Source organism: Elephantulus edwardii, unplaced genomic scaffold (assembly GCF_000299155.1).
Source record: "Elephantulus edwardii isolate Elephantulus edwardi_28Jun2011 unplaced genomic scaffold, EleEdw1.0 scaffold00183, whole genome shotgun sequence".
Taxonomy (NCBI): Eukaryota; Metazoa; Chordata; class Mammalia; order Macroscelidea; family Macroscelididae; genus Elephantulus; species Elephantulus edwardii.
Window position 1 is genome coordinate 4,170,079 of NW_006399933.1, and position 27,782 is coordinate 4,197,860.

Here is a 27,782-nt window from a genome sequence, read left to right on the forward strand (position 1 = left end):
CTATTTCCTCCTTTTTGGTTCTAGTTGTTGGTGCATATATTTGAATGATAGTGGTATTCACTGGACTTCCTTGTATGTGTATAGATATTATCCTGTAGCTCACCACATTGTATTTCAGGATAGATCTAGAAATGACTTTTTAAATTATGAAACCAACCCCATTTTTTCTCACCTTTTCATCCCCGGCATAATATTAGCTACAGGATTTTTTAATAAGGTAGAATATTTTGTTACAAATATTTTAAATGAGTTAATATGGCAACTTTTGAAGATGGCATATCATAATCATATGATGACTCTAGAGATCTACCTTCAGAATGCTGTTTCCATCATCATTTTCTGTAAGAAAGAATGTTTATTTACTTTCTAATTACTGGTCATTTAGTACTGATAACCAGAGCTTATTTTTTTCCTGCATATCTAGTATTTCACATATAATTGATGACCACTTGTTATCACCAAAACCCCCAACTTTGTAATTCTTCTGATTTTGTGTAATAATAATGACACAAAATCTTCATATTTTATAGTTCTTTTCAAATAATTTTTATAATGTTTTTCAAAACTTTGTGGTTAAAATAATTCTTAGCTCCATCTCCATCTCAATACCAAAATTATTCGACAGAGTACAGTATACAATATTAATACATGATGTGATACATAAGTACATCCTGAACACTCTTGCCAGATTCTGACTTGCCTATGCCAAGTGCAGTGTATGCATTTGCTGTCTCTAAAAATAACTTTGATCAGAGGAGCCATTGATTCAGTTTTTTCCCAATTGAAAACACATATATATGTCGATAAAGGTATAATTCACTGCACTGGAGTTGGTTTTCATTCATAGCAGCCCTCCTTCAGATTTCTAAAGCATATATTTTAAGGGGAAGAAATGGCCCTTTCTTCTCCCACAGAGCCACATGGGATCCAAACCATTAGAGACATGCTGCATTTTGGTTAACAATGCAGCATGCTTTAGATTATTACACCAGAGCCCTTCATATATATGAAAAACTCAGACTCAGAAACAACTCATAACTAGTGTTCCAGCAAGTTGTCCAAAGCAAGTAAATCATGTGAAAGGAGTCTACCCATCTTTATCCCGTGGAGCCTTTAGTATATTTGAACTACCACACATGTTCAAGTTGTAACACCACTCCCTACATGTATATATTTGCATATATACTTAATCTCTTAAGGATAGACTTTCATAGATGACCTTTTTCCCTTTTCACAATGATAATTTTTAAAGTATCTCATTATTGCCCTCAGGATGAGCCTTCGATTCCCAGGGTGAGCCATTTGTCCCCCAGGGTGAGCTGTTCAGCCCCGGGGTGTGCCTTCCAGTACCTGGAGTAAGCCATTCAGTTTGGGGTGTGTTGTTAGGCCCGCGGGGTGAGCCATCCGGGGCTTGGAGTATGCCATTTGGCCCTCGAGATGTGCCATTTAGTCACTGGGATAAGCTGTTCTGTCCCCAGGGAGAAATATTAGGCCCTCAGAACATGCTGTTTGGCCCTCAGGGTATGCAGTCTGACCCCTGGGAAGAGCCTTCAGGCCACTGGGGGAAACTGCCTAGGATATACAGAGAATTTATCTAGGCCACTTTCCTCCACCTTCTCCCCCAGTACATCAGTAAGTAACACCTCCAAAGCCCTTCTATTTGTAACTCACAAGTTTTTTCTCTCTAGATTTGCTCCCTTTCCTTTAGGTAACCTTAACATTGCGTTTTGCTCAGTACCTGAACCCTGAACCCAGTTCCAGAGACAAAAGGGAAATGTAACTGCCAACTAAGGAAGCAGAGGAGGATGGAACCTCAGGGTTCAGCCAACCATCCCCATTGGACCCACCTTGGCAAACACTTTGCAGTCTTGAGGGCAGTAAACATCAGGAAAATATCTTCTAACAGAACAAGAAGGCAGCTTCAACCCAGGACCACCAGTAAGGTGTTAAAGTGGGCTCCTCTTTCCCCTTCACCTCAACACCCCTGTTCAGCATGAAGAAGCCAGAGAATCTGTGCCCCATTCCCAAATGAGAAACCCACAAGTGAATAAGACAATTTCTTTGTTAAAAAAAAATCACCATTAGGCCATGATGACCATTACCCTCTCTCTTCTGGTTGCCACTTGATCTTTCTCATTTCCTTCTCCTGCTCCACCCACCAAATTGTTCAACCCTGGGATTTCATCTCTGCCCATCCTCACTCTTCTGCTCCCAACCCTCAACCCCTTGGGTCCTCATACATTTTTTTTTCAATAAATAATTTTTTAAAAGTATCTCATTATTAAAATTAAGTGAGTACTATAAACAGCATATTAGAAATACCTGTCACTTTATTCTGTTGTTAAACTTCTGATCTATTAAATCATTCTTATTTTCCTCCCTAGACTTTCCAAAATTACTTCTTTGTCCTTTTTAACAATATTTTATGACAAAATAGCATAGTTTAGTTTATTATTATATTGTTACTATATAATGTAGCCTCTTTTTTTTAATGGCAGAAATAACTAGTGGTCTCCCAAAGCTGTATGACTTTTTGTCTTTTTTATTAAATTAAAAAATCTCTAAGTATGTGTTGTTCAATTTAGTGAAAATATTACAGCCATGTAATACTTATTATTTAGAGGCTTGTGTTTGTGTCATATCATTGCTTACAAGTTCAATACATAGAGGTTTGTGACTGTTTCATAACATTGCTTAGAACTGCAAAGTACATCATGTGTCTAGACCAATATTTATGAGAGACTAAGGTATTCAACATTTGTGATGGAGGCAGAGTGAAATTTGTCAGGACAGATATATCTTCACTCAATCTCATCTACTGAGAAAAGCTACCATGGGAGATACTTCAGATGGGAGTCAGTGCATCACTGCCCCTCTGACAGGCCCACAGTTCAACATGTAACAGAGGGATAGTAGAAAGAAGAGCTACTGTAGTTCTTCAGCTACTGCCTTTAGTTAGAGAGTTCTCATGACCTCGCAGTACACATTTATTGCCTAGTGGGTAAGGAGTTCCACTGTCAACCCAAAGGCATATGAGTCAGATCCACTAGCTACTCCATGGGAGAAAAGGTAGCTAGTCTCCACTGGAAGTTTGGAGTAATTGTTTCATCTGCCCAGACTAGAAACGTTCAAACAGCCATCATTTCCTATGTGGGCAAAGTGAATACATAATAAAAATAAAAGTGCAGTAGAATCTAATGCTAAATGCATTTTGGAAAATGAATTTCTCAGGGGCATGGGCGGGGGAGACCTGCTATTAAAATAAATATAGGCTTAAATGATCGCTTTTAGCACTGCCTCCATCAGAAATGACGAATTCTCATGCAAACAATAGTTACTGAGAAGTTTAGTCTTATGTAAGAATTTCAAAGACCATTAAAAATTAAGTGAAAGGAGTAATACATAATATCAATTCCTACTTATTTATTCAAATGAGGAGAATGTTGCATAAGTATAAAATAAATAATAGTTTTACACATGTAAGTATATTTAAGTGCATATAATATGTATACTGCATATAGCTTAGGAAACCCCACTTAAAGAATGTTTATTTAATAAACCTTAACACATTATTTAGTAACTTTTATGTTCTTATTTTAAGTACACAGCCACAGGTTGTTTTATTTTTTTTTTTTACAAATACTCAGAAAACTCTGTATCTTTCATTCTTGGAGGCAGAGAAATTTAAGAGAAAGTATGGTCAATTATGCCACTCTCAAATAAACACTCTGATGGCATTTTTGTAGATTTACATCGCTCAGGATCCCCATTTAAAGGCTGAGTGATTAAACAAGATTCTACGTGCACTTTGTCCCCTGTCTTCTTACATCTCCTGCTCTTATTTGATCCAATTATTGACTTTTTTAGGAAACTTTGTTATAAATTAATGACCTGTAGTGTTAAATCTGCATAGGGAAGTGAACTTGCCTGGGTACTACTAAACTAGTATTCTGAGCCAGGTATCTCATAAAGGAGAATGGATAGTCACGGGAAGTCAGAAGAGGTGGGGAGGAAGGAGAGAAGGAAAGACTCAATGTCTCAGTATGTGAGTCATTTTAAAAATATGAATGTATTTTAAAAAATGTTAACAAAAAGTAATAGCAAGAAGATAAATGTGGTGTTGTCTTTAGGTGCCCTTAATTCAGCTAAGACTAATAGCAACACTATGAACAATGGATCTGAACCTCTCTCTAGCCTGGGAACTGCTTCCTGTCCTGGGCCAACATCACACTCTCTATCATGCTTAAGCTCATGCTTAAGTTGTTTTCGTTGTGTCAGTTCATCTCACTGGCCCTCTGCTTTTCCCAGCATGAAGTATTTTTATAAGAACAGGCTCCGCCTAACAGTAGGTGATGAGCTTCCACCATCCTTGCCTCTTTGGGGCACTCTGCTCCACTTCCTCCCACACAGATTTACTTGGTAGTCCAGGTGTATTGAATATTCTTTACCACAACCAAAATTCAAAGACATCAATTATTACTTGATCTTTCTGATTCATTGTCCTTTTTTCAGATGCATAAGAAGGAGCTGAAGAGGTCATTGCTTGGATGAGGCTTACTTTAGTCGTTAAACTGACATCTTTGCTCTTTCGCACCTAGGAAAGCTCCTTGACAGCTGCTTTCCCTGGTGCAACATACCTATGGATTTCGTGATTGCAGCTATTTTGGGTTTGATTGTGGATTTAAGTAAAAGAAAATCATTGACACTTTAATCTTTTCTCCATCTAGCATGATACTGTTTATTGGTCCAGGGGTGAATAATTTTGTTTTCTTAATGTTGAAATGTAACTGATGAATTTGCTGGTGTCTTAAAGACATGAAGGACAGAAGGACCAGTTAGTATGTGAACCAAAGGTTGCCAAACCAACAATATAAAGAAGCAGAAGAACACTTCTGTCAGTGAATTTCACACCCAAACTAATAAAACCTGTTACCCTCAAATTTGTTGACTCCTTAGGATAAAGTAGAATAGCCCCACTGGTTTCCAAGGGTGTAATCTTTAGGGAAGCAGGATGCCACATCTGTATCCCATAGTGAAGGTGTGGATTTGAACAGTTGATCTTTAAGTTTGGAGCCAAACAATTTAGTCATTGCTAAGCTATCAAAACCCTTCCTAAAATGTTTGAGATAAATATTTTCCTGAACTATTTGCTTTTCTCAGTAAAATAAGTGCATTATACTCTATTCGTTCTTCAACAATTCTGGCAAATATCTTTTAGTATAGAAAAAAAAATTGCAAATTTGCCACCCCATAATATGGAAGAGAAAGTCATGTAGGAAAGAAAATATCACATCAGTATTTATTGAAGCCTGTGATGAATGTAGAGAGAAGAAATCAGGAAGTGAATGACAGGAGGTAGAGTGGAGTAGGTGCAATACAGGCAATCCCTGGGTTATGAAGTAATTTTGTTCCTAAATCTGTCTTTTTGTCAAATTTGTACTATTGGTACAGTAAGGTACATTTGTATCTAATGTAAGTAGGTCAAATGTTTCTCTTAGTATGTATTATACAGTGTACATTTCTATACATAAAAAGCATTAAAGATACATTTCCAGATACACTAAAATGTCTTTAGCATAATAATACATTGCAAAGTAACACAAGTTTGTGATTAAGAATCATTGTATAGACCTCAAAATGTTATTATGATAAGGGTATTTGATGGAGCTCCCCTATTATAACAAGCTTGGAAGAAGGAGTGGCATCTACTTCCAAAATAACTTGCCTCCAGAAACCCTATAAACTTAGAGAAATGATGGAAGTTATAGTTCAGGTCTTTCATTCATAAGGTCGCTATGAGTCATCTACGAATTGACGGCACTTAACAACAACAACAACCTATAGAGAGCTCTGTTGGCCTAGTGGATAGAAAGTTATGCTATTGAGCCAAAGGTGGGTGATTTTAATATGCAGTCCTCAGGCCTGGTTTTAATTGCTTTTGGTCAAGCATTCTTCTAAGTGGTATAGCTCTGTTCTGTCCGTTTGCTGTACAGAGGTAACTCATGGTTGCTGTGATGCTAAACACTGACACTGATGTGTCAAACGCAATAACGGTTACCCATCGTGGGCAGTGTTTGGGTGGAGCTCCCGATTAAAACAAGCTTCGTAGTAGGAGTGGCATCCATTTCCAAAACAGCTTGCCTCCAGAAACTCTATGAACTTGGAGAAACAATGAAAGTATACAAGTGCTCAGTTCTTTTGTTCTTAGGGTCTCTATGAGTCAGCTATGACTTGACAGCACTTTACACCAACAACAAGGGTATATGGGAGTTGATTCCTAAGTACAAGCTTTATGTGAGCTAGAAATTGATAACCAGGGCCTGTTTCTATTGTGGATAGATAAAAAACATGAACACAGGGAGAAAGGAGCATTTGGGGGGACAAGGGAATAGCTAGGCATTTTGCTATCTATGTTTATTAATGTTCTGTCCGACATCATCTAATTTTCTTTGTTATGTTATGCATGTCTGGCCATAATGTTAGTTTGGTAAACTCTCAGTAAAAATTTCATATTCCATTGTATAAAACTATCATTTATTTTTATTATAATCAGTGAATTGCTATATATAGCCATAGTTACATTGTGTATATATTTATATAGTTTTATTACACTGTTATGTTTTATTATTTTTTACCATACCTGTAATAACATTATGCTTTTGTTGAAAGTTTAAATAGCAAAATAAGTTTCCATTTGACAATTTTTCTATTTATTACTCAGTAACATTAGTTGCATTTTTAATGAGTCAGCATTCTCTTTAATTGTGTTGTGGTTGTCCCATTACATTGCTATGTTTAAAAATATGATATTGTTGTTGCTGTTGTAGTTGATTGCCGTCAAGTTAAGCAAGACTCAAAATGTATCCACAAACAAAATACCTAATGCATTTTTATAAGTTGCTCCAAGTTCACAGAGTTTCCTGAGTCATGTGATTTAGGAAGTGGATGCCACTCCTGCTTCCAAACCTGTCCTACAACTGGGAAATTCACCAAACACTGTCCGCGTTGGGAAACCATTTTGGTATTTGATACCCAAATGGCACAAGGTTCAGCATCACAGCAAACCCAGATTACCTCAGTACAACAAATTGAGCAGGAGTGATATACAAAGTAGAAAATGTTCCTCCAAAAGATAACAACATAGGCAGATATAAAATAAAGAGTACAAAAGAGACTATGCAAATTTTATTAAAAGATTATTTTCCTGACCTCTTTTTCTCAGGATTCTTACATACCCTGCACCTGTGATAGAGAGATTTACTGTGAATTAGTAAAGGATTAGTGGAGGCTGAGTGACAAGCAGCAGACATGACAGGACTGAAAGGAAGCATATGGGACTCAGTAAACATTGTCTGGCACTACATGGCAAGTGAAGAGATACTGATGCCCCTCCTATGTCACTGCAGAGGTTTTATGTGAAAGCTTCTTTACCTGTTCTTGTCTCTTCAGTGTTTAGTTCTCAAGAGAAATCAGGCAACGTGAGCTAGGTACTCTAAGCCAGTTCTACCATAATTCCCAACTGCAGATAAATAGGCCTTGCTCTGAAAGGACATCTAAAACACCCCAGCATGGTTAATTTGTGATTTTGTAGTAAAGTAAGGAATAGCATAGTAGAAATTGAAATTTAGCCATCTTGTAATTTCAGTAAAAGAATATACTCTAAAATTGGGATATCCACATTTATTCCTATTCCAAATAAAGATGACCCACCAGAGTGTGGAAATTATTGAACACCATCACTATTGTCACACACAAGCAAAATCCTGCTGAAGATCATCCAAAAATGACTGAAACAGTACACCAACAGAGAACTACCAGAAATACAGGCTGGGTTTAGAAGAGGTCGTGGGACTGGAGAAATGATTGTCAATGTCAGATGGATCTTGGAATAGAGTAGAGAGTACCAGAGGAATGTCTATCTGTGTTTCATCAACTATACAAAGACATTTGACTGTGTGGATCACAACAAATTGTGGTTAACCTTGAGAAGAATGGGAATCCTAGAACACCTGATAGTGCTCATGTGAAACCTATACTTAAACCAGGAGATAATTTTCAGAACAGAGCAACGAAACATTACATGGTTAAAAATCAGAAAAGGAGTAAGTCAGGGATATGCCCTGTCTCCATACCTTTTCAATCTGTATGCAGAACAGATTATTGAAAAGGCTGGACTTTATAAAGAGGAATGTGGCATCACAATTAGAGGAAAACTCGCCTACAATCTGTGTTAATGCAGGTGACACAATCTTACTTGCCAAAAGTGAAGAAGGTCTGAAGTATTTGTTGCAAAGGGTCAAGGACTGTTGTTTACAATATGGATTGAAACTCAATATCAAGAAAACAAAGATTCTCATTCTCACCACTAGGCTATTTGGTAGCATCATGATAGATGGAGAATGAAATTTTTAGCAATTTTAGCTTACTCAGTTCCACTATCAACACTCCTGGCACCAGCAGTCAGGAAATCAAAAGACCAAATTTAATTGTGAAAAAAAATCTTCTGTCAGGGACCTCTCCAGAGTGCTGAAGAGCAAGCATATCAGCCAAGAGAATAAGGTGTGATCCAGACCATAGTCTTGGCAATTACTTGCTATGCATTCAAGAGCTGGACAAGGACCAAAGATGACAGAAGAAGAATTGATGCCTTTGAGGTATGGTGCTGTAGAAGAGTATTTAACATACGATGGACTGCCAAGAGAATGAAACAGGTATCTCCTGGAGAGGATGAAACCAAGTTGCTCCTTGTAGACAAGAATTTTGAGACTCTGTATGACATACTTTGTGCATATAACCAGGAGAGATCAGTCTTTGGAGAAGGATCTCATGTTTGGACGTGTCAAGAGACAGCGTAAGAAAGGAAGACTCCAGAAGAGAGGAATTGGTATAATAAGTGGAGTAATGAAGGTAGGTGTGTCAGAGACAGTGAGATTGGCTCAGAATAGAGCAGGCATCAGAGCTATTGTGCATAGGGTAGCTATAAGTCGTAGACAACTTGACGGCACATAATAACAACAGAATGCACTCTTGAAATATATTTAATCATAGATAATTAAGATTTCAAGGGAAGATCCTTATTCCTTTTAACATCTGTACCCTGGCATTTTTCACTTCCTTGTCAACCATCATGTGATATCTATTTTCCCCTGCCTCACATATTCTTATTTTTGGGTCCCTCCTGATTGTTATAACTCAGAAGTCCTTAGGCTTAGGACACATCTAGGACTTCATCACGTCATGAAAATAACAAAAGCCCATTCACAATGGAATCACACACACATACACACACACAAAGAACATTTTCGAGGTGATAAAATTCAATTCATAACAGTTATAATATTGAAATTAATATCAAGTCAACAATATATGTATTCAAGAACTCTAGCTTTTTGAATGTTTTAAAAAAGAAAAGTCTACTTTTGTGATATGTTTGCTGTACATCTTGGCATTAATTATGTTGGGTATAGGAAGTCAAAGGATGCACACCTACACCAAAACACCTGAAATGTGGAGAGAGTATGAGGTGCAGAATGAGCGAAACCAAAGGGACCTCCTAAACCAAAGCCAGATGCAGCATGTCTTGGTACAACTTTTCTTTATGTTCTTTCATGCTGTGGAGCCGACAGCCTTTTAGGATACTGTCCTCTCAACATGTAATCTAACGAGATCAGGTTTAGTTTTGGTTTTGATTTTGGGTGGTAGTTTGTTTTGTTTTCTCTACAGGACAGACCTTTTTACTTTGGACTAACGCAAACAATCTCTGTATTTATCAATTTTATTTTTTACTTAAGACTTCTCTGATTCTTGAATGAAAATTTTTTTCATGGTCTCATCAGAGAAAAAATCCACAAGGTGAAACGTGTATTGTACCTACTGAGTGTCTCAGTTGCTTCTCAACCTTACATCCTGGAAAACTTGTGTTTCCATGAATAATTCACCAAGCTTTTGAAAATCAGAATACATTTATGAGTTAGGTTTGTAAAACACCTTTGAAATGAAATCTTGAAAAGGAATTGATAAACAGTTTTTTAAAAATAGACAAATTTTTCTCTTTTGGCGTATGGATGAGGCAGACAAATGGAATAATATTTCTGAAGTTTACAGTTTCTAAGTATTCTAACCTATAAAGGATAGTACTATCAAGAACAATAACAAGAACGGATAGTATTTTAGAGCTTTCAGAACATCTTTGTAAAGTGTTCTGTTTGAATTATTTAGAATTTTTGAATTAGAAACTTTGAATTAGGTGAAGCATTTATCATCATGGTCATATTACAGGATCATTTTTGTTAAGAAAAGTTTCCAGCGTTTTGCAGACTGATTGCCAAACAAGAAGTCCATCCCGAATTCTTTTTTTTGTTAACTCTCAGTTCCGATTTTTCCTTATCATTTAATCCAAAAGTATTTCATGTTGGTGTTATGTGCCATTGCTTTGATTACAGCTCATAGTAACTCCAAGAACAACAGACTGGATTTGGCCTGACTTACGCCATTGCCTTGATCTCTGAGCTGTTCAAACCCTTCGTCACAGTCACCATGTTAATCTATCTTGTTGAAGGTATTCCCTTGCATCAGAGTGCCACCTTTCCCAGCATCGTGATCTTTTTAAGAGCTGGCCTCCCTGACAAAATGCCCGAAGTATTAGAGACAGAATTCTCCAAAATTGTTATTCATGCTATTTTGAGGCTTTCCTTATTTTTTTTCCTTCAGAATTCAATCTGCATCCTAGAATCAATGTGCTTAGAAAAAGAATCTTATTTTTTAAAGAAAATGGTATTTTAGTGTAAAAGTGTAAAGTGTACATCAATTAAGATGAAATGTCACTGAGAACACTTGACCTTTAGTTAAATGAAAATGAATGTAAATAAATTTAAGCTATTTTTCATTTTTGTACATGCAAAGGATTTTTTAAATAGTGAAATATATATATGACAAAATTTCCAAAATTATTTCTCCATTTTAATTGTTATTTTGAAGTAAGAGAAAGACCAAATTGTTAATTGAACTGTGTTAAATTTTCCTGTCTTTTCCTCTCTGCTAGGAAAAGGAAGATGACAAATCAGACACCTCAAGTTCTCAGCAGCCGAAAAGCCCCCAAGGTCTGAGTGATACAGGATATTCTTCTGATGGAATATCAAGCTCACTTGGTGAAATTCCAAGTCTTATTCCAAGTGATGAAAAGGATTTGCTCAAGGGCCTCAAAAAGGACTCTTTTTCTCAAGAAAGCAGTCCTTCTAGCCCCTCAGATTTGGCTAAGTTAGAGAGTACTGTCCTGTCAATTTTGGAAGCTCAGTCTAGTACACTGGTTGATGAAAAATCTGAAAAGAAATCAGAACCCCATGGAGTTGCTCCAGAGCAACCTAGGGACCAACAGAAAATTCAGACATTTCCTGAAACACAGGAAATTACTATTTCTGAAGAGGCACTCAAAGAAAGTCAAGAAGAAAAGAAAGATACTTTGAAAAAAGATGGACAACATGGCATTCCTTCCAGAAAGGATTATAAGGAGAAGTTTGAGTTTGTTGATGACATAGCTACAAGGAGACAACCTTACGATTCAGTTGAAGAGAGCAGTGAAAGTGAAAACTCACCTGTTCCCCAAAGGAAACGGAGGACAAGTGTTGGCTCATCAAGCAGCGACGAGTATAAACAAGAAGATAGTCAGGGATCAGGTGAAGAGGAAGACTTCATTCGAAAGCAAATCATAGAAATGAGTGCTGATGAGGATGCTTCAGGCTCTGAAGATGATGAGTTTATTAGGAACCAGCTCAAAGAGCTCAGCAGTAGTATAGACATCCAAAAGAAGGAAGAAACAAAGGGGAAAGGAAAAGTGACACCAGGGAAACACAGGCGACTAACAAGGAAAATCAGTGCGAGCTTTGATGATGATGCCGGGAGACGCCATTCATGGCACGATGAGGATGATGAGACCTTTGATGACAGCCCCGAACTGAAATACAGAGAAACCAAAAGCCAAGAGAGTGAAGAACTTGCAGTTGCTGGAGGCGGTGGGCTACGTCGATTTAAAACGATTGAACTCAACAGCACAATAGCAGACAAATATACTGCCGAGACATCACAGAAGAAAACCATTTTGTATTTTGATGAAGAGCCAGAATTAGAAATGGAAAGCCTGACAGATTCACCAGAAGACAGGTCAAGGGGAGAAGGCTCTTCTAGTCTTCATGCTTCCAGCTTCACTCCTGGTACATCCCCTACATCGGTGTCTTCCCTTGATGAAGACAGTGACAGTAGCCCAAGTCACAAAAAAGGCGAAAGCAAACAGCAACGCAAAGCCCGACACAGGTCTCATGGTCCTCTCCTGCCTACTATCGAAGATTCCTCAGAGGAAGAAGAATTGAGAGAAGAGGAGGAATTATTAAAAGAGCAAGAAAAGCAGCGGGAGTTAGAACAGCAACAAAGAAAGAGTTCTAGTAAAAAGTCAAAGAAAGATAAAGATGAGCTTCGAGCTCAGAGAAGGAGAGAAAGACCAAAGACACCTCCTAGCAATCTCTCTCCCATTGAAGATGCTTCTCCAACTGAAGAATTACGTCAGGCAGCAGAAATGGAGGAGCTTCACCGGTCCTCCTGCTCTGAATATTCACCTAGCATTGAATCAGACCCAGAAGGTTTTGAAATAAGCCCAGAAAAAATAATAGAAGTGCAGAAAGTGTATAAATTGCCGACAGCTGTGTCTTTATACTCCCCAACAGATGAGCAATCTATTATGCAGAAAGAAGGTGGCCAAAAGGCATTAAAAAGTGCTGAAGAGATGTATGAAGAAATGATACAGAAGTCTCACAAGTATAAAGCTTTTCCAGCTGCAAGCGAACGAGATGAAGTGTTTGAAAAAGAGCCTTTGTATGGTGGGATGTTAATAGAGGATTATATTTATGAATCTTTAGTAGAAGACACATACAATGGGTCAATAGATGGCAGTTTGCTAACAAGGCAGGAAGAAGAAAATGGATTTATGCAGCAGAAAGGGAGAGAGCAAAAACTAAGACTTGCAGAGCAGATTTATGAAGACCCTATGCAGAAAATCACAGACCTTCAGAAAGAGTTCTATGAGTTAGAGAGCTTACATTCTGTTGTACCTCAAGAAGATATTGTTTCAAGCTCTTATATCATCCCAGAGAGCCATGAGATAGTGGATCTTGGAAGTATGGTAACTTCTACTAGTGAAGAAAAAAAGTTATTAGATGCTGATGCTGCATATGAAGAACTCATGAAGAGGCAGCAGATGCAGCTAAGTCCTGGAGCCAGTCCGAGCCAACTCCCCCTTGGGGATGATGCTGCAGAGTCCACTATGGACTTTGACAGGGTACCTGATGCATCTTTGACGTCAAGCATTCTCTCAGGTGCTTCGCTTACAGATTCAACCAGCAGTGCAACACTCTCTATTCCAGATGTTAAAATAACCCAACATTTTTCAGCAGAAGAAATTGAGGATGAATATGTAACTGATTATACCAGAGAAATTCAAGAAATAATTGCCCATGAATCATTGATTTTGACGTACTCAGAGCCCTCAGAAAGTGCTACATCTGTCCCACCGTCTGACACGCCTTCTCTCACATCATCTGTTTCTTCAGTTTGTACCACAGATAGTTCCTCCCCTATTACTACCCTGGATAGCATAACGACGGTTTATACAGAACCCCCAGATATAATAACTAAATTTGAGGATTCTGAGGAAATTTCTTCATCAACTTATTTTCCTGGAAGCATCATTGACTATCCAGAAGAAATAAGTGTATCATTAGACAGGGCTATCACACCAGATGATAGGACCGGTGCTGATCATGTTGCGATTTCTTTATCTGCTATTGAGCCTTTGGTCATAGAGTCTGTAGCCTCTAAGCTTGAGGGACCTGTTGCTGACATTGTTTCCATGGACTTACCTGTATCTGAAAAAGACTCAGCACAAAAAGCCAAGAAAGAAACTGGGAATGGCATTATTCTAGAAGTCTTAGAAGCTTATAGAGATAAAAAGGAGGAAGCTGAAGCTGTATTAGCAACAGCTTCCTTACCTGAAACTTTTTTTGATCATCAGCGTTCTCCTGCAAAAGCTTTTCCAGTGAAGGAGCAGGTCTCAGCCACATGTTTTGTGTCTGGAGAAGTATTTGACCAAGCAAAGCCTGTGTCTCCATTACCACCTGACAGTCCTTCAGTTTTCACTCTTCCAACTAAAATTCGCCCATTTGTTCGAAGTTCTTCTTTGGACACATCAGCCCAACCTCCACCACCCCCTCCTCCACCTCCACCCCCTCCTCCTCCACCTCCTCCTCCCCCACCCCTGCCTCCACCAACTTCTTCTAAACCAGTGACTTACCCTAAAAGAAAGGTACCAGTTACCACTTCAGGGACTCCAGCTCCTGCTGCTATCCCTCTGGTTGATGCTGTTGCTCCTGTAGAGATCCAGGCTGTTCTGAAGAGTAATGGGTCACCCATAACAAAGATTAGTACACCTGCACCTCCTCCTGTCCCTCCTAAGCCATCTTCTATTCCATCTGGACTTGTATTTACACACAGACCTGAACCAAGCAAACCTCCAATCGCTCCTAAGCCAATAGTTCCTCAACACCCAATAACTACACAGAAATCCGCAGATACACCTCCCAAACCAAACGGTTTATCTTTAACATCAAATATGACATTGAATTTAGTGACTTCAGCAGATTATAAGTTGCCTTCCCCTACCTCCCCACTATCTCCACACTCTAACAAGTCTTCACCAAGGTTTTCTAAATCCCTTATGGAAACTTACGTTGTCATCACGTTGCCATCTGAACCTGGGACTCCAACAGATTCAAGTGGTCAAGCAATTACGAGTTGGCCCCTAGGATCACCACCCAAAGATCTGGTTTCCATTGAATCAGTGTTTTCTGTAATTCCTCCTGTGACAGCTTCAGCTATTCCAGGTTCTTCACAGCAGAGCCCATATGTTGCAAGAGGTTTGGAGACATTTTCTGCTGTCCCCATCACAACACCATCTTCATTTCAACCTGTCCCAACTTCACTGACACAATTTCCCACAACAGAAGTGCCCAAAGTTGAAGTTTCATCAGCTAAAAGTATAGTCTCTAGTGTTGGTCCCAGCAGTGTCACTATAACAATTCCTCAAGAACTTCTTGCTTTAGATACTCTACATTTAGAGAAGCATCAGTATAAGGAAAATGGAAAATTACACATTGTGGGTGATGTCATTGATTTGCGTACGGTACCAAAAGTGGAAACTAAAGGAACTGAAAAATGTATGGATCTTTCTGCTTCCACGATGGATGTGAAAAGACAGACAACATCAAGTGATGTCTATGGGAGACAGATTAGTACTGTGCAGCCATCCATCATAAACCTTAGTGCCACCTCAGCAGCGGTAACGCCAGTGTCCCTTGCTACAGAAACAGGGGCCATTGTTACATGCACAGCTAGTACAAGCTACACCACAGGCACCGAGAGCTTTAGGAGTATAGAGCCTACAATGACAACACCTCTCCAGCTGACCACATCAAAGTACTCCGAGCCCCCCCACAGGATGACAAGTGCCCAGGCTTTTCCCTCACTTAGGGAGGAAGCACCGATCAACTTGTCTCTGAGTACTTCAGCACATGCAGTGACACTGGCTGCTGCAAAACCTGTTACTGTACCTCCCGTTGGGGTTACAAATGGCTGGACAGATAGTGTCTCTTCCCAGGGAATCCCCGATGGGGAGGCTGTGGACCTCAGCACTACCAAGTCTCATAGAACTGTCGTAACAGTGGATGAAGCTACTTCAAGTGCAGTGACCAAAATAATAGAAGATGATGAAAAACCTGTTGATCTGACTGCAGGACGAAGGGCTGTGTGCTGTGACGTGGTTTATAAGTTCCCTTTCGGAAGAAGTTGCACAGCACAGCAGCCTGCGACCACTCTCCCAGAAGATCGTTTTGGTTATAGGGATGACCACTATCAGTATGACCGGTCAGGGCCGTATGGATACAGAGGGATTGGGGGAATGAAACCGTCCATGTCTGACACAAATTTAGCAGAAGCTGGACATTTTTTCTATAAAAGTAAGAATGCTTTTGATTATTCTGGAGGAACTGATGCAGCAGTAGATCTAACATCAGGGAGAATTACTGCAGGTCAGTATGACGTGGCAGCAGACCTGTCCTTGAAAAATCATTCTGGTGTTCCCCATCTCATTTCAGGATGAAAATACGGCTCCTTTTCCAATTGTCGTAGTGTTTTTGTTTGCTTTTTTAAATTTTTTTTTTTCTCTTTGGATGTTTTGGCAGCGTAGCTTGGAATATGTGTGCGCTTTTTATTTTCATTTTTTATATTCTTCCCCAAGTCACCTGCATGTGCCTGCATGTTCAACGTTGCTTTTATTCCGCACCTAATTAGGTTAACCTGTGGATTTGCATGCAGTCCTGTTCATTATGTTCATCAAGATGAGAGGGCTTTCAAACGCAAAAACAGCATCCTTCTTTCTGGGAACTGGACTGTAACTCTGCCCTGTATTTCAGGTGAGGTAATGGATTATTCAATCAAGACTACAGGTCAATATCCAGAAACACGACAAGTCATTTCAGGTCTGGGCCTTAGCACCCCACAGTATTCCACAGCAAGAATGACTCCACCGCCTGGACCCCAGTATTGTGTGGGGAGTGTTTTGAAGTCATCTAACGGTGTTGTGTATTCTTCGGTAGCAACTCCAGTACCTTCCACATTTGCTATCACCACACAGCCTGGCTCCATTTTTAGCACCACTGTAAGGGATTTGTCTGGAATGCACGCAACTGATGCAGTGGCTTCACTACCAGCCTTGCAACAGAGCCAGCCTCTGCCTAGATCCTATTTCCTAACAACTGGTTCATCGGAAACGGACATTACAGTAACTGGTACTGATATCAATGCCAGCTTACAGACCATCACCATGGAGACTTTTACAACCGAGACAATCGACTCTGTTCCCACTTTAACGACAGCAGCTGAGGTGTTTTCTGAAGGAGGGGAGGATGAGAGTAGCCTTTTAATTGTCCCTGACGAAGATAAACAACAGCAGCAGTTAGATTTAGAGCGGGAACTCTTGGAACTGGAGAAAATCAAGCAGCAGCGCTTTGCCGAGGAACTGGAATGGGAGCGCCAGGAAATACAGAGGTTCCGGGAACAAGAAAAGATCATGGTCCAAAAAAAGCTGGAGGAGCTGCAGTCGATGAAGCAGCACCTCCTCTACCAGCAGGAGGAAGAGCGACAGGCCCAGTTCATGATGAGGCAGGAGACATTGGCTCAGCAACAGATGCAGCTTGAACAGATTCAACAGCTACAGCAGCAGCTTCACCAGCAGCTGGAGGAGCAAAAGATTCGCCAGATCTATCAGTATAACTATGACCCGTCAGGAACTGTGTCTCCACAAACCACCACGGAGCAGGCAATTTTGGAAGGCCAGTATGCTTCCCCCGAAGGTGGCCAGTTTTGGGGAACAGAAGAAGCAGCCACTACAACGTCAGCTGTCGTGGCAATTGAAATCCCACAAAGCCAGGGATGGTACACAGTTCAGTCGGATGGTGTCACCCAGTACATTGCCCCGCCTGGCATCCTGAGTACTGTTTCAGAAATACCTCTCACCGATGTCGTTGTAAAAGATGAAAAGCCACCCAAAAAGCGAAGTTCCGGAACCAAAGGCCGTGGACAGTATGATGAGATGGGAGACAATATGGGAGATGATCCTCGAGCTTTTAAAAAGATAGTGGACAGTGGCGTGCAAACCGATGATGAAGATGCAGCAGATAGGAGTTACGCGAGCAGGAGGAGGAGAACTAAAAAAAGTGTTGACACAAGTGTCCAAACTGATGACGAAGATCAGGATGAATGGGACATGCCCAGTCGGTCAAGGAGGAAAACTCGTTCTGGGAAGTATGGTGAAAGCACCACAGAGGCAGACAAGGCCAAACCGCTCTCCAAGGTCTCCAGCATAGCCGTCCAGACAGTGGCGGAGATATCAGTGCAAACGGAGCCAGTCGGAACCATAAGGACGCCTTCAATACGAGCCAGAGTGGATGCGAAGGTCGAAATAATCAAACATATTTCAGCACCTGAAAAGACTTACAAAGGGGGCAGCTTAGGGTGTCAAACAGAAGCAGATTCAGACTCTACACAAAGTCCTCAGTATCTGAGTGCTACCTCTCCCCCCAAAGACAAGAAGCGTCCAACTCCATTAGAGATTGGTTATTCATCTCACCTTCGAGCAGATTCCACAGTACAGCTGGCTCCTTCCCCACCCAAATCACCAAAAGTCCTTTATTCGCCCATCTCACCACTTTCACCAGGCAAAGCCTTAGACTCCGCCTTTGTACCTTATGAAAAACCCCTATCTGATGATATAAGTCCACAGAAAGTACTGCATCCCGACATGGCTAAAGTTCCTCCTGCAAGTCCTAAAACAGCCAAGATGATGCAGCGTTCTATGTCTGACCCCAAGCCTCTGAGTCCCACGGCGGACGAGAGCTCCAGGGCTCCTTTTCAGTATACAGAAGGCTATACGGTAAGAGTGATTCTTTTTATTGTTCACAATGATGGGTTGTTTGTGAATCTGTTTGCAGATTTTAGAGGTAATAAAGTGAATGCCTTATTTCAGTGATGGCTCTTTCTGTAGAAATTTGGGATAAAAATGTACTTACTAATTCACTTCAAATTATCTCCACCAAAAGAAAGCATTATGTGATACAAAAGGAACAGAAATTTTAATATTTGATGAAAGGGTTTTGGCATTTTCCTAATGCATATCAAAGACTTATTTCAGTGAACTTAGTACATGTATATATTCTGGTATGATGGAATAAACAGTGAACATAAACAGATAAGGCTAAGAACAGCTGTAAATTTTGAACCAGGGTTTCTGGAATTCCAGAGTTGATAGATGTCTTGGAGATCAACTTGCCAGTCACTGTTATATTTTCCTTAATACTGCTTGAACAAACTTAGTCAATACAGGACATTTCTAGGGCAGACAGAAAAAAAAAAAAAAAAAGTAAGGCAATTATCCATGCTTGCCCGAATGGGGACGATCTAGCATTAAACACAGAGAAAATAGGAATATAATTCGGTTCTGTATTAAAAGGATAAACCAAAACTAAATCCATTGCCATTGAGTTAATTCCAATTAATGATGATTCTGTGTCTTACTGAGTAGGAGTTGCATAGAATTTTCTGGGTTGTAATCTATTGGCATGGATCGTTATATCTTCCTTCGGTGAGATCTCTTGAAGGGTAGCAAGCTATAAACTAATAAATAGCCCAGAGAAGAACAATTTAGCCACTCAAGCACCTAATAAAAGAATAATTAATTATAAACAGTAATCATCAGAAGTTGAAGGAATTTTTAGATTTCCCAAAATATTTTAAAATGTTTAGGACACTCTGGTGGCTTACTGGTGACGAGTTGCACTACCAACCCAGAGGCATGTGGCTCAAACTCCCAGCTGCCCCTTGAGAGAAAAATGGGAAATTGCCTCCCATGTGATTTCAGCAGCTTCTGAAACCTTGCTGGAGAGTCAGTTATGAATGGGTTTTGAATCGATGGCACATAACAACATAGTAAATATGTTAGATTCACAAAGAGCAAGAAACGTTAATGTCTCAGTTATCAGTGCTGCTCTAGTAGAGAACACCACAGTGAATGACTTTAACAAACAAGTTACTTGGGAAGAATTTAGGAGACTGTAAATCTGAAGTTCAAGATTCCAGCCCTAGGGGAAGACCTTTTCTCTCTGTCACTCCTGGAGAAAGGTCCATTTTGCTTCAATATCTAAAGACCAAGCATTCCTTGGAAACCTCGATGTGTTTTGGCTTTTCTTACCATCAAACAGTGAGTCCACTCTTGAGTCCAAAAGGACACAAACTGCTCCTGGAGACTCTTTCATGATGATAATGAAGTCCACTTTTGGTTTTTTCTCTTTCCTTCTTTTTATCCCTTGTGAGATGAAGGATGTTGCAGGCCACACCCTAAGGAAGCTTCGCTTACACCAGGTCAGAGCTGTAATGGAATTGAGCAGAGTAGCATCCCATCTTTGTTTTACGAAGTATTTGACTCATCAGATCATGGGAAATCATTATATAACTTCAATATTATATCCTTCTAACTCATAGTGTACTTCCCATTGAGTTTTGGAGGCTATAAACTGCAATGGGAGAAGACTACCCATCTTTCATTCCTTGGAGCCACTGGCAGATTTGAACTTCCAGAAATGTGCAGCCTTTGGGTGATGGGAAAGTCTGCTGTTAGGGACCTCTCCAAAGTACTCAAGAGCAATGGTGTCTCTCTGGAGACTAAAGTGTGCCTGATACAGGCCACGGTCTTTGCAATCACTTGTTATGCATCAGAGAGTTGGACAATGACTATGGAGGACAGAAGGGGAATTGATGCCTTTGAGCTGTGGTGCTGGAGAAGAGTATTGAATGTACCATGGACTGCCAAGAAAACAAACAGATTCATCGTGGAGAGGATTAAACCAAGCAACTCCTTGGAAGCAAGGATTCTGGGGCTTTGTCTGACATACTTTGGGCATGTTGCAAGGAGGGAAATCATGCTTGGGAGGGTGGAGGGATGGCATAAGAGGGGAAGATGCTCTATGAGGTGGATTGATTCAGTGACTGGGGTAATCGGAATGGGTGTGCCAGAGGCAGTGCGATTGACACAGGATAAAGCAGGGTTTAGGGCTGTTGTACATAGGGTCGCTATGAGTTGCAAACGACTCGACGGCACATAACAGCAACAACTGGGTGAGCAACACAGCTTGCTATGGACCATGACACCAGAGCCAGAGCTTCCCATGGCAATGAAATGTACAAAGAAATAAAGGCAATAAAGTGTTTAAAGATTAGGGAACATGAGCAGACAGAGCTAAGGGGAGGAAAAAATGTATTATTGATGAAATTTTAGAGTAAATATAATTGAAATTATTTTACCATTACAGATTTGGACACTACTTCCCATGTCTATAGAGGACCTTGTATAAATTATTAGCATCTTTTATTTACGCATATTTTCACACAAATAAAGACGCTTTGGTGGTGTGGTAGTTAAAAGTTGCTAACCAAAATGTAGGCACTTTAAACCCACAAGGAAAGAAAAGAAGAGAAAAAAGAAGAAAAGAAAAAAGGGGAGGGGAGGGGAGGGGAGAGAAGAGGAGAGGAGAGAAGAAGAAGAGAGGAGGGGAGGGGAGGGGCGAGGAGGGGAGAAGAGGAGAGGAGAAGAGAAGAGAGCTGTCTACTTCTCTAAAGGTGTCAACCTTGGAAACCGTATGGGGCACACTCCTCTGACAGGCAAGAGCAATATGAGCCAGAATTGACTGAACAAGAGTGAGCTAACCCAGTCAACACATGCCTATATGTTTGTCAGTCACTCCAACCTCCCAGGAAGTATTCTTTCTAAACACCAATATGACAGTATTTTGTCCATGTTACTACACAAAAATAATTATGACAACAACAAGACTGTATTTATAAAAATACCTTCCATGGATTGGGAAGGATTTTTTTTGACAGATAAGACATTTAATCTCTTGTATTATTTGCAGAAAACTTATCTACAGGCCTCTGTTCTCCTTCCATACTTGCCCTCTCATCAATCAGTATCCTAAGGAGAACATCCAGAGATATCCACACCCCCCACACACACCCCAGATTATATCACTCCATAGTGTAAACTCTCCAATAAATTCTTATCCAATCAGAATATGTTCAAAATACTTCTCCTGGGCCCAGAGAGGTGGTCTCCACGTGTGTTACCCTCATGAGTTATTGACCACACTTGCCACACTTCTCACTCTACTCCATCTACTAATGTTTGGGTGTGCAAAGCCTCAGTCTCGCCAAAGGGTGTGTCTGGATCTTGCTTCTCATCTTTGTGTGGTTCTTTAGTCATTGCATCTTCTCAAATTTCATAAATTCTTTCATTCTCTAAATAATCCTGCTGCTACTATCACTACCCCTTTAACCCCATCTAAATTTATACATGCTATATTCCAGAGTATTGGGCCATAGATCTGGCAGTGTTAGTGTGGCCCAGTGCCACAAAAGCATTATCTTCTTACCCTGCCCATGGAGATGCCCTGTATAGGAGAGGCCCCCACTGATTGTGGCTCCTGTGACTCTGAGCAAGAGTGCTGGCGGTATGACTTGTGATGAGTCGACAGCAGTTAAGGATCAATCACTGAGCAAATTCAGGCAGTTCTAAAACATGTTGAAAAGTTCTGCATTTACTAGTACACTTTGAATGTCAGGAGAGTAATATGTCAACCCTCCACTTGTCTGGACTGACAGGTGTGCTGCTCAAAGGTGTTTCAAAGATGAGCAAGTTACAGAGATGTGAGAGATGTGTTGCTGGACTGAGCATTCTGACTTTTAAATCGCCTTCGGATTAAAGAGAATATTTTAAAAGTAGTCTGCTTCCCCTATAGCAGTTGTGACAGTTGCTGTTTTTGAGAGTATTGTTGTGTGCCCCCAAGTTGGAACCAACTCATAGCTGACCCTCTAGTGAGTTTTCAGAGAGTAAATAGCATGGGAGATTTCCCATCTTTCTCCCAGAGAGCAGCTGATGAATTCAAACTGCATTTCTTTGGGATTGAACTGCATATTTCTTAACACTAGACCACTAGAGGTCTCTAGAATAGTGATCTTAGTATATGTCTTTAATGTAAATATCTGGCATCTTTTACTGAGACTGTGAAAATACACACTAAAAGGTCTTTTCCACCCTTGAGATGGTAAAGTGTAAGGCAAAATTGTTCACAGATTACAAAATTTGTTTTCATTATTTTTAAAGTAGCAAGAATTGTATAAGCAATGAAAATGATAACTTCTACAAGGAGGAAGAATCTCTCCTCTCCCCACAGTATTGTTAATGGCACTGTCACTCACTTTCTGGTGCTCTGTGTCTTTCTGTCACTTGTTGCACCATCTGAACTGACTTGTAGCTGACCCTCCAGTCTGTTTTCAGAGGTTGTAAATCACAAAGGAAGAGATTGCCCATCTTTTCTCCCACAGAGCAGCAGGTGGATTCATACTGGTTGCTCGATTTCTTACCCACTGGACCATCAGGGTTCCCTTGTAAGGGAGCTAATAAGTACATAAGAAGCGTTCTAGGATAAATGTAACAGAAAATTAACAGACAATTGCAAGTAAATTGAAGGCCTCTCATTTTTTAAAAGAGATATGAAGAAATCAAGAGAAAGGATGTTTATACTGCAAAGATACTTTGTGTATGAGTGTTCTGGTCAGTGCCTGGAAGTTATATTCTGAATTAATAAATCAAGTTCCTGGGTCCAGTAATCTGCAGTAGTTTAGCATTTGTAGGCAAGATGTTCCTTCCCAGATTGGCAGCAACTAAGATGGTCAAATACCAAACAACTAAAATAGAATGAAAAAAAATTTGTTTGGCTGAAAAATCTGGCTAAATTTTTTTAATTATAAAATTTTATTTTAATTGCACTTTTAACAAATATTTACAGAGAAGCTATATTTTTATTCATTCATTGTTGCACATTTTACCCCCTCCCTCCCTTCCTTCCCCCTTCCACAGTTCACTCTTTTTTCCCCCATATTCATTCATTGTTGCACAGTTACCTACCTCTTCCCCTACCCCAGTCCTCTTTGCAAGAATATACCTCTTATTCTGGGCTGTTGTCATGCATATAATGCCTAATCATATATTCCTTTTTAGAAGCAGGAATGGCATTCACTTCTTAAACAACATGCTTTTGGAAACTCTTTGAATTTTGATAAATGGCATAGAAAGGATTCAGGCCTTTGTTCATAGGGTCACTATGAATCATGCTTGGCTCAACGGCAATCAGCAACAACATATTGCTTATTAATATATTGTTATTAAATTAATGCCACCTTTTTTTCTCCAGTGGAGTGAATATACACTTTATAGGCACCAGGATTTTTCTCAGGGTCCCTGCTTTAGTCACAAGTGTTTAACACAAAGTTAGCCCCCTATTTTTATCCTAGGATAGACCCACAGCCTAGTTTAGCAACTCCTATTGATTAATCCTAAATTGGTACGATCACCTTTACTTCAAGTGCCAATTCTAGAAAATTGTTTCTTTAGTATTGTCACTGAGACTGATGGCAATTAAAAGAGGTTTAGCTATTAGGATATCCAGTTATCTCACTGAGAAGTTTACAATTTCTAAAGTAAGCTAGTGACTTTGCCATGTTGTTGCTGTTTTTAGGTGCCCTTACATTGACTATGACTAATTAGCAAACCTATTAATAGATTGAAACCTTGCCCTAGTCTATACCACCCTCATGACCTCTGTCACGCTCAAGTCCATTGTTCCTGTCACTATGTCAGTCCATCTTGTTGAGTGTCATCCTCTCTTCAGCTGACCCTTTGTCTTTCCCAGCATAGATTTTCCCTAAAAACTTCCCTCCTGACAATATGCTGAAAATAGTTCCTTAATAAACCAATAACCTGAGCTAAGTTAGAATGCTGAAATTCTCCTGTTACTATTCTTATCACGGTAGTAATTTCTTTGGAGAATTACTGAATATTTTCTGATAATCTTGCTAATTCAGTGCCACAAATGGTGTCAGACTCTCTAGTGTTACTCTCATCAACTCTTCTAAGATTCAAGTTTAAATATTTTTCAGTTTATTCCTTTTTATTATTATCATTAATTTTTTATTGTCTTCTGTACAATGTTGCAAATACTGAATACACAATAAACTCAAGAGATAGAGTTTGTATTTTATTTTCTGTTGCTGGAAATATTTTCTTCTTGCTTATTTATCAAAGCACTATTTTTTACCTTTTTCTTGATCCTGGGTAAGTAGAGACTGTTTGTTGTTATAAATATATCCTTTTCCTATACAAGCTTATCTCATTTTCTTGTGCTTTCCTGTGAAACATATAATTTTCCTTTATTTATTACCCAGACATAATACTTTAGTCCTTAAAGGAATATCTTGCTTGACTTTTCAACATTTTACAAGGTCTTTTGCAGTAAATTTGCCCAATGCAATATGTTATTTTATTTCTTGATAGTTGTTTCCCTTGGAGTTCATTATGGGTCTTAGTAAAACAAAATCATTGAGAACTTCAATCTTTACTCATTTTATAATTTAGTTGTGAGAATTTTTGTTTTGTATTCGGATATATTGATATTCGATAAATTCTGCATTCTGTTGGGTCACCTTTCTTTGGAATGGAAACAAATATAGATCTCTTTCAGTCAGTTCGTCAGGTGGTTGTCCTCCAGATTTCTTGAGACAACTTGGTGAGCACATCCAGGGCAGCATCTGTTTGTTGAAATATATTAGCTGGTATACTATCAATTTCTGGGGACTTGTTTTTTGCTAATTCTTTCAGAGCAGCTTGAACTTCTTCCTTCATCACAATAGGCTCTTGATCATATGTTATTTCATGAAATTTGTTCGTATCTGTCAATCCCTTTTAGTCCATTGACTCTGTATACTCTTTCCATCTTCTTTTAATACTTCCTAGGTCATTTCATATTCTTCCCAAAGCATCCTTAAGTATTGAAACTTAAGGCTTGAATTTCTTCTTCAGTTCCTTGAACTTGATAAATGCTGAGGAAGTTTGACTTCTTTGGTTTTCTGGCTCCAGCTCTTAGCACATTTCAGTATAATACTTTACTTTGTCATCCTGTGCTGCCTTTTAAAATCTTCTGTTCAGCTTTTTAATATCACATGCAAGCAAGATTCTGCTGAAGATTATCTAGAAATGACTGCAACAGCATATCAATAGAAAACTGTCTGAAGTCCAGGCTGGGTTTAGAAGAGGTTGTGGTATAAAGGATATTGTAGCTAAACTTAGATAGATCTTGGCTGAAAGCAGGGAGTACCAGAGAAAGCTTTGTCTTGTGTTTGACTATACAAAGGCATTTTATTATGTAGACCACAACAAACTGTGACTAATTCTGAGAAGAATGGGTATTCCAGAACACTTGATCATGATTATTCCAAACCTATATTTGGACCAGGAGGTAGTCGTCAGAATAGCGCAAAGGAACACTGCATGTTTCAAAATTGGGAAGAGTGTACACCAAGGATGTGTTCTATCTCCATACCTTTCAATCTATATTCAGAATAGATTATCCTGAAGGCTGGAATCTGTGAGGAGAAATGTGGCATCAGGATTGGAGGAAGACTCATCAACAGTCTGCGTTATGCAGATGGCACAACCCTGCTTGCTGAAACTGAGGAGGACCTGAAGCACTTGCTGCAGAAAGTCAAGGACAGCAGCCTTCAATATTTATTGAAGTGCAATATGAAGAAGAGAAAGATTCTCTCCATTGAGATTATTGGCAAAATCATGATGGATGGTGAAAAGATTGAGAATGTAAATAGTTTTAGTTTGTTTGGCTCCACAGTCAACAATCTTGGAACCAGCAGCCAGGAAATTAAAAGATGTATTGTGTTGGGAAAGTCTGCTTTCAGAGACCTCCACAATGTACTTAAGAGTAATAATGTCAGTCTGGAGACTAAGGTGTGTCTGATATAGGCCATGGTCTTTGCAAGTACTTGCTGTGCATCAGAGAGTTGGACAGGGACTAGAGATGATAGAAAGAGAATTGATGCCTTTGGGCTGTGGTGCTGGAGAAAAATGTTGAATATACCATGGACTGCTAAATGAATGAACTGGTTCATCCTGTTGTTCTTGTTGTTGTTATGTGCCGTCAAGTCACTTGCAACTCATAGCAACCCTATGTACAACAGCCCTAAACTCTGCTCTGTCCTGTGCCAATCGCATTGTCTCTGATACACCCATCCCGATTACCCCAGTCACTGAATCAGTCCACCTCATAGAGGGCCTTCCACTCCTGCCCTGTCCCTCCACACTACCAAGCATGATGTCCTTCTCCAAGGACCAGTCCCCCCTTCCAACATGTCCAGAGTATGTTAGATGAAGCCTCACAATCCTTGCCTCCAAGGAGCCGCCTGGTTTAACCCTCTCCAGGACTAATCTGTTTTCCTAGCAGTCCATGGTACATTCAATACTCTTCTCCAGCACCACAGCTCAAAGGCATCAATTCTCCTTCCATCCTCCCTAGTCATTGTCCAACTCTCTGATGCATAACAGGTGATTGCGAAGACCATGGCCTGTATCAGATGCACCTTAGTCTCCAGAGATACACCATTGCTCTTCAGTACTTTGAAGAGGTCCCTAACAGTAGACTTTCCCATCGTAATACGTCTTTTAATTTCCTGACTACTGGTGCCAAGAGTGTTAACTCTGGAGCCAAGCAAACTAAAGCTATGAACAATCTCAATCTCTTCACCATCCATCCTGATGCTGTCATTCCATCCAACGGTCAGAATCTTTGTCTTCTTGACATTGAGCCTCAATCCATATTGAAAGCTGCAGTCCTTGATCCTCTGCAGCAAGCACTTCAGATCCTCCTCAATTTCATCAAGCAGGGTTGTGACATCTGCATAAGGCAGATTGTTGATAGATCTTCCACCAATCCTGATGCCACACTTCTCCTCATAGAGCCCAGCCTCCTGGATAACGTTTTCTGTATACAGGTTGAAAAGGTATGGAGATAGGAAACATCTCTGGCATTACACCCTTTCCAGTTTTGAACCATGCAGTGTTTCCTTGCTCTGTTCTGACGATTTCCTCTTGGTCCAAGTATAGCTTTCGCATTAGCACGATCAAGTGTTCATCCTACAGAGAGTTAAACCAGACTGTTCCTTGAATGCCAGAATTCTGAAGCTTCATCTGACATACTTTGGACATGTTGCAAGGAGGGACCAGTTCTTGG

The 27,782-nt window shown here is 39.8% G+C and overlaps 1 protein-coding gene across 1 annotated transcript in view; it reads left to right on the plus strand.

The window, feature by feature from the left end:
* Positions 1–27,782, plus strand: part of PCLO (piccolo presynaptic cytomatrix protein) — a 445,980-nt gene that overhangs the window by 222,879 nt on the left and 195,319 nt on the right. Inside the window, exons 6-7 of the mRNA XM_006896143.1 lie at positions 11,042–16,127; positions 16,512–18,529. Coding sequence (XP_006896205.1) covers positions 11,042–16,127; positions 16,512–18,529 — 7,104 coding nt within the window. The remainder of the gene's footprint in view (positions 1–11,041; positions 16,128–16,511; positions 18,530–27,782) is intronic.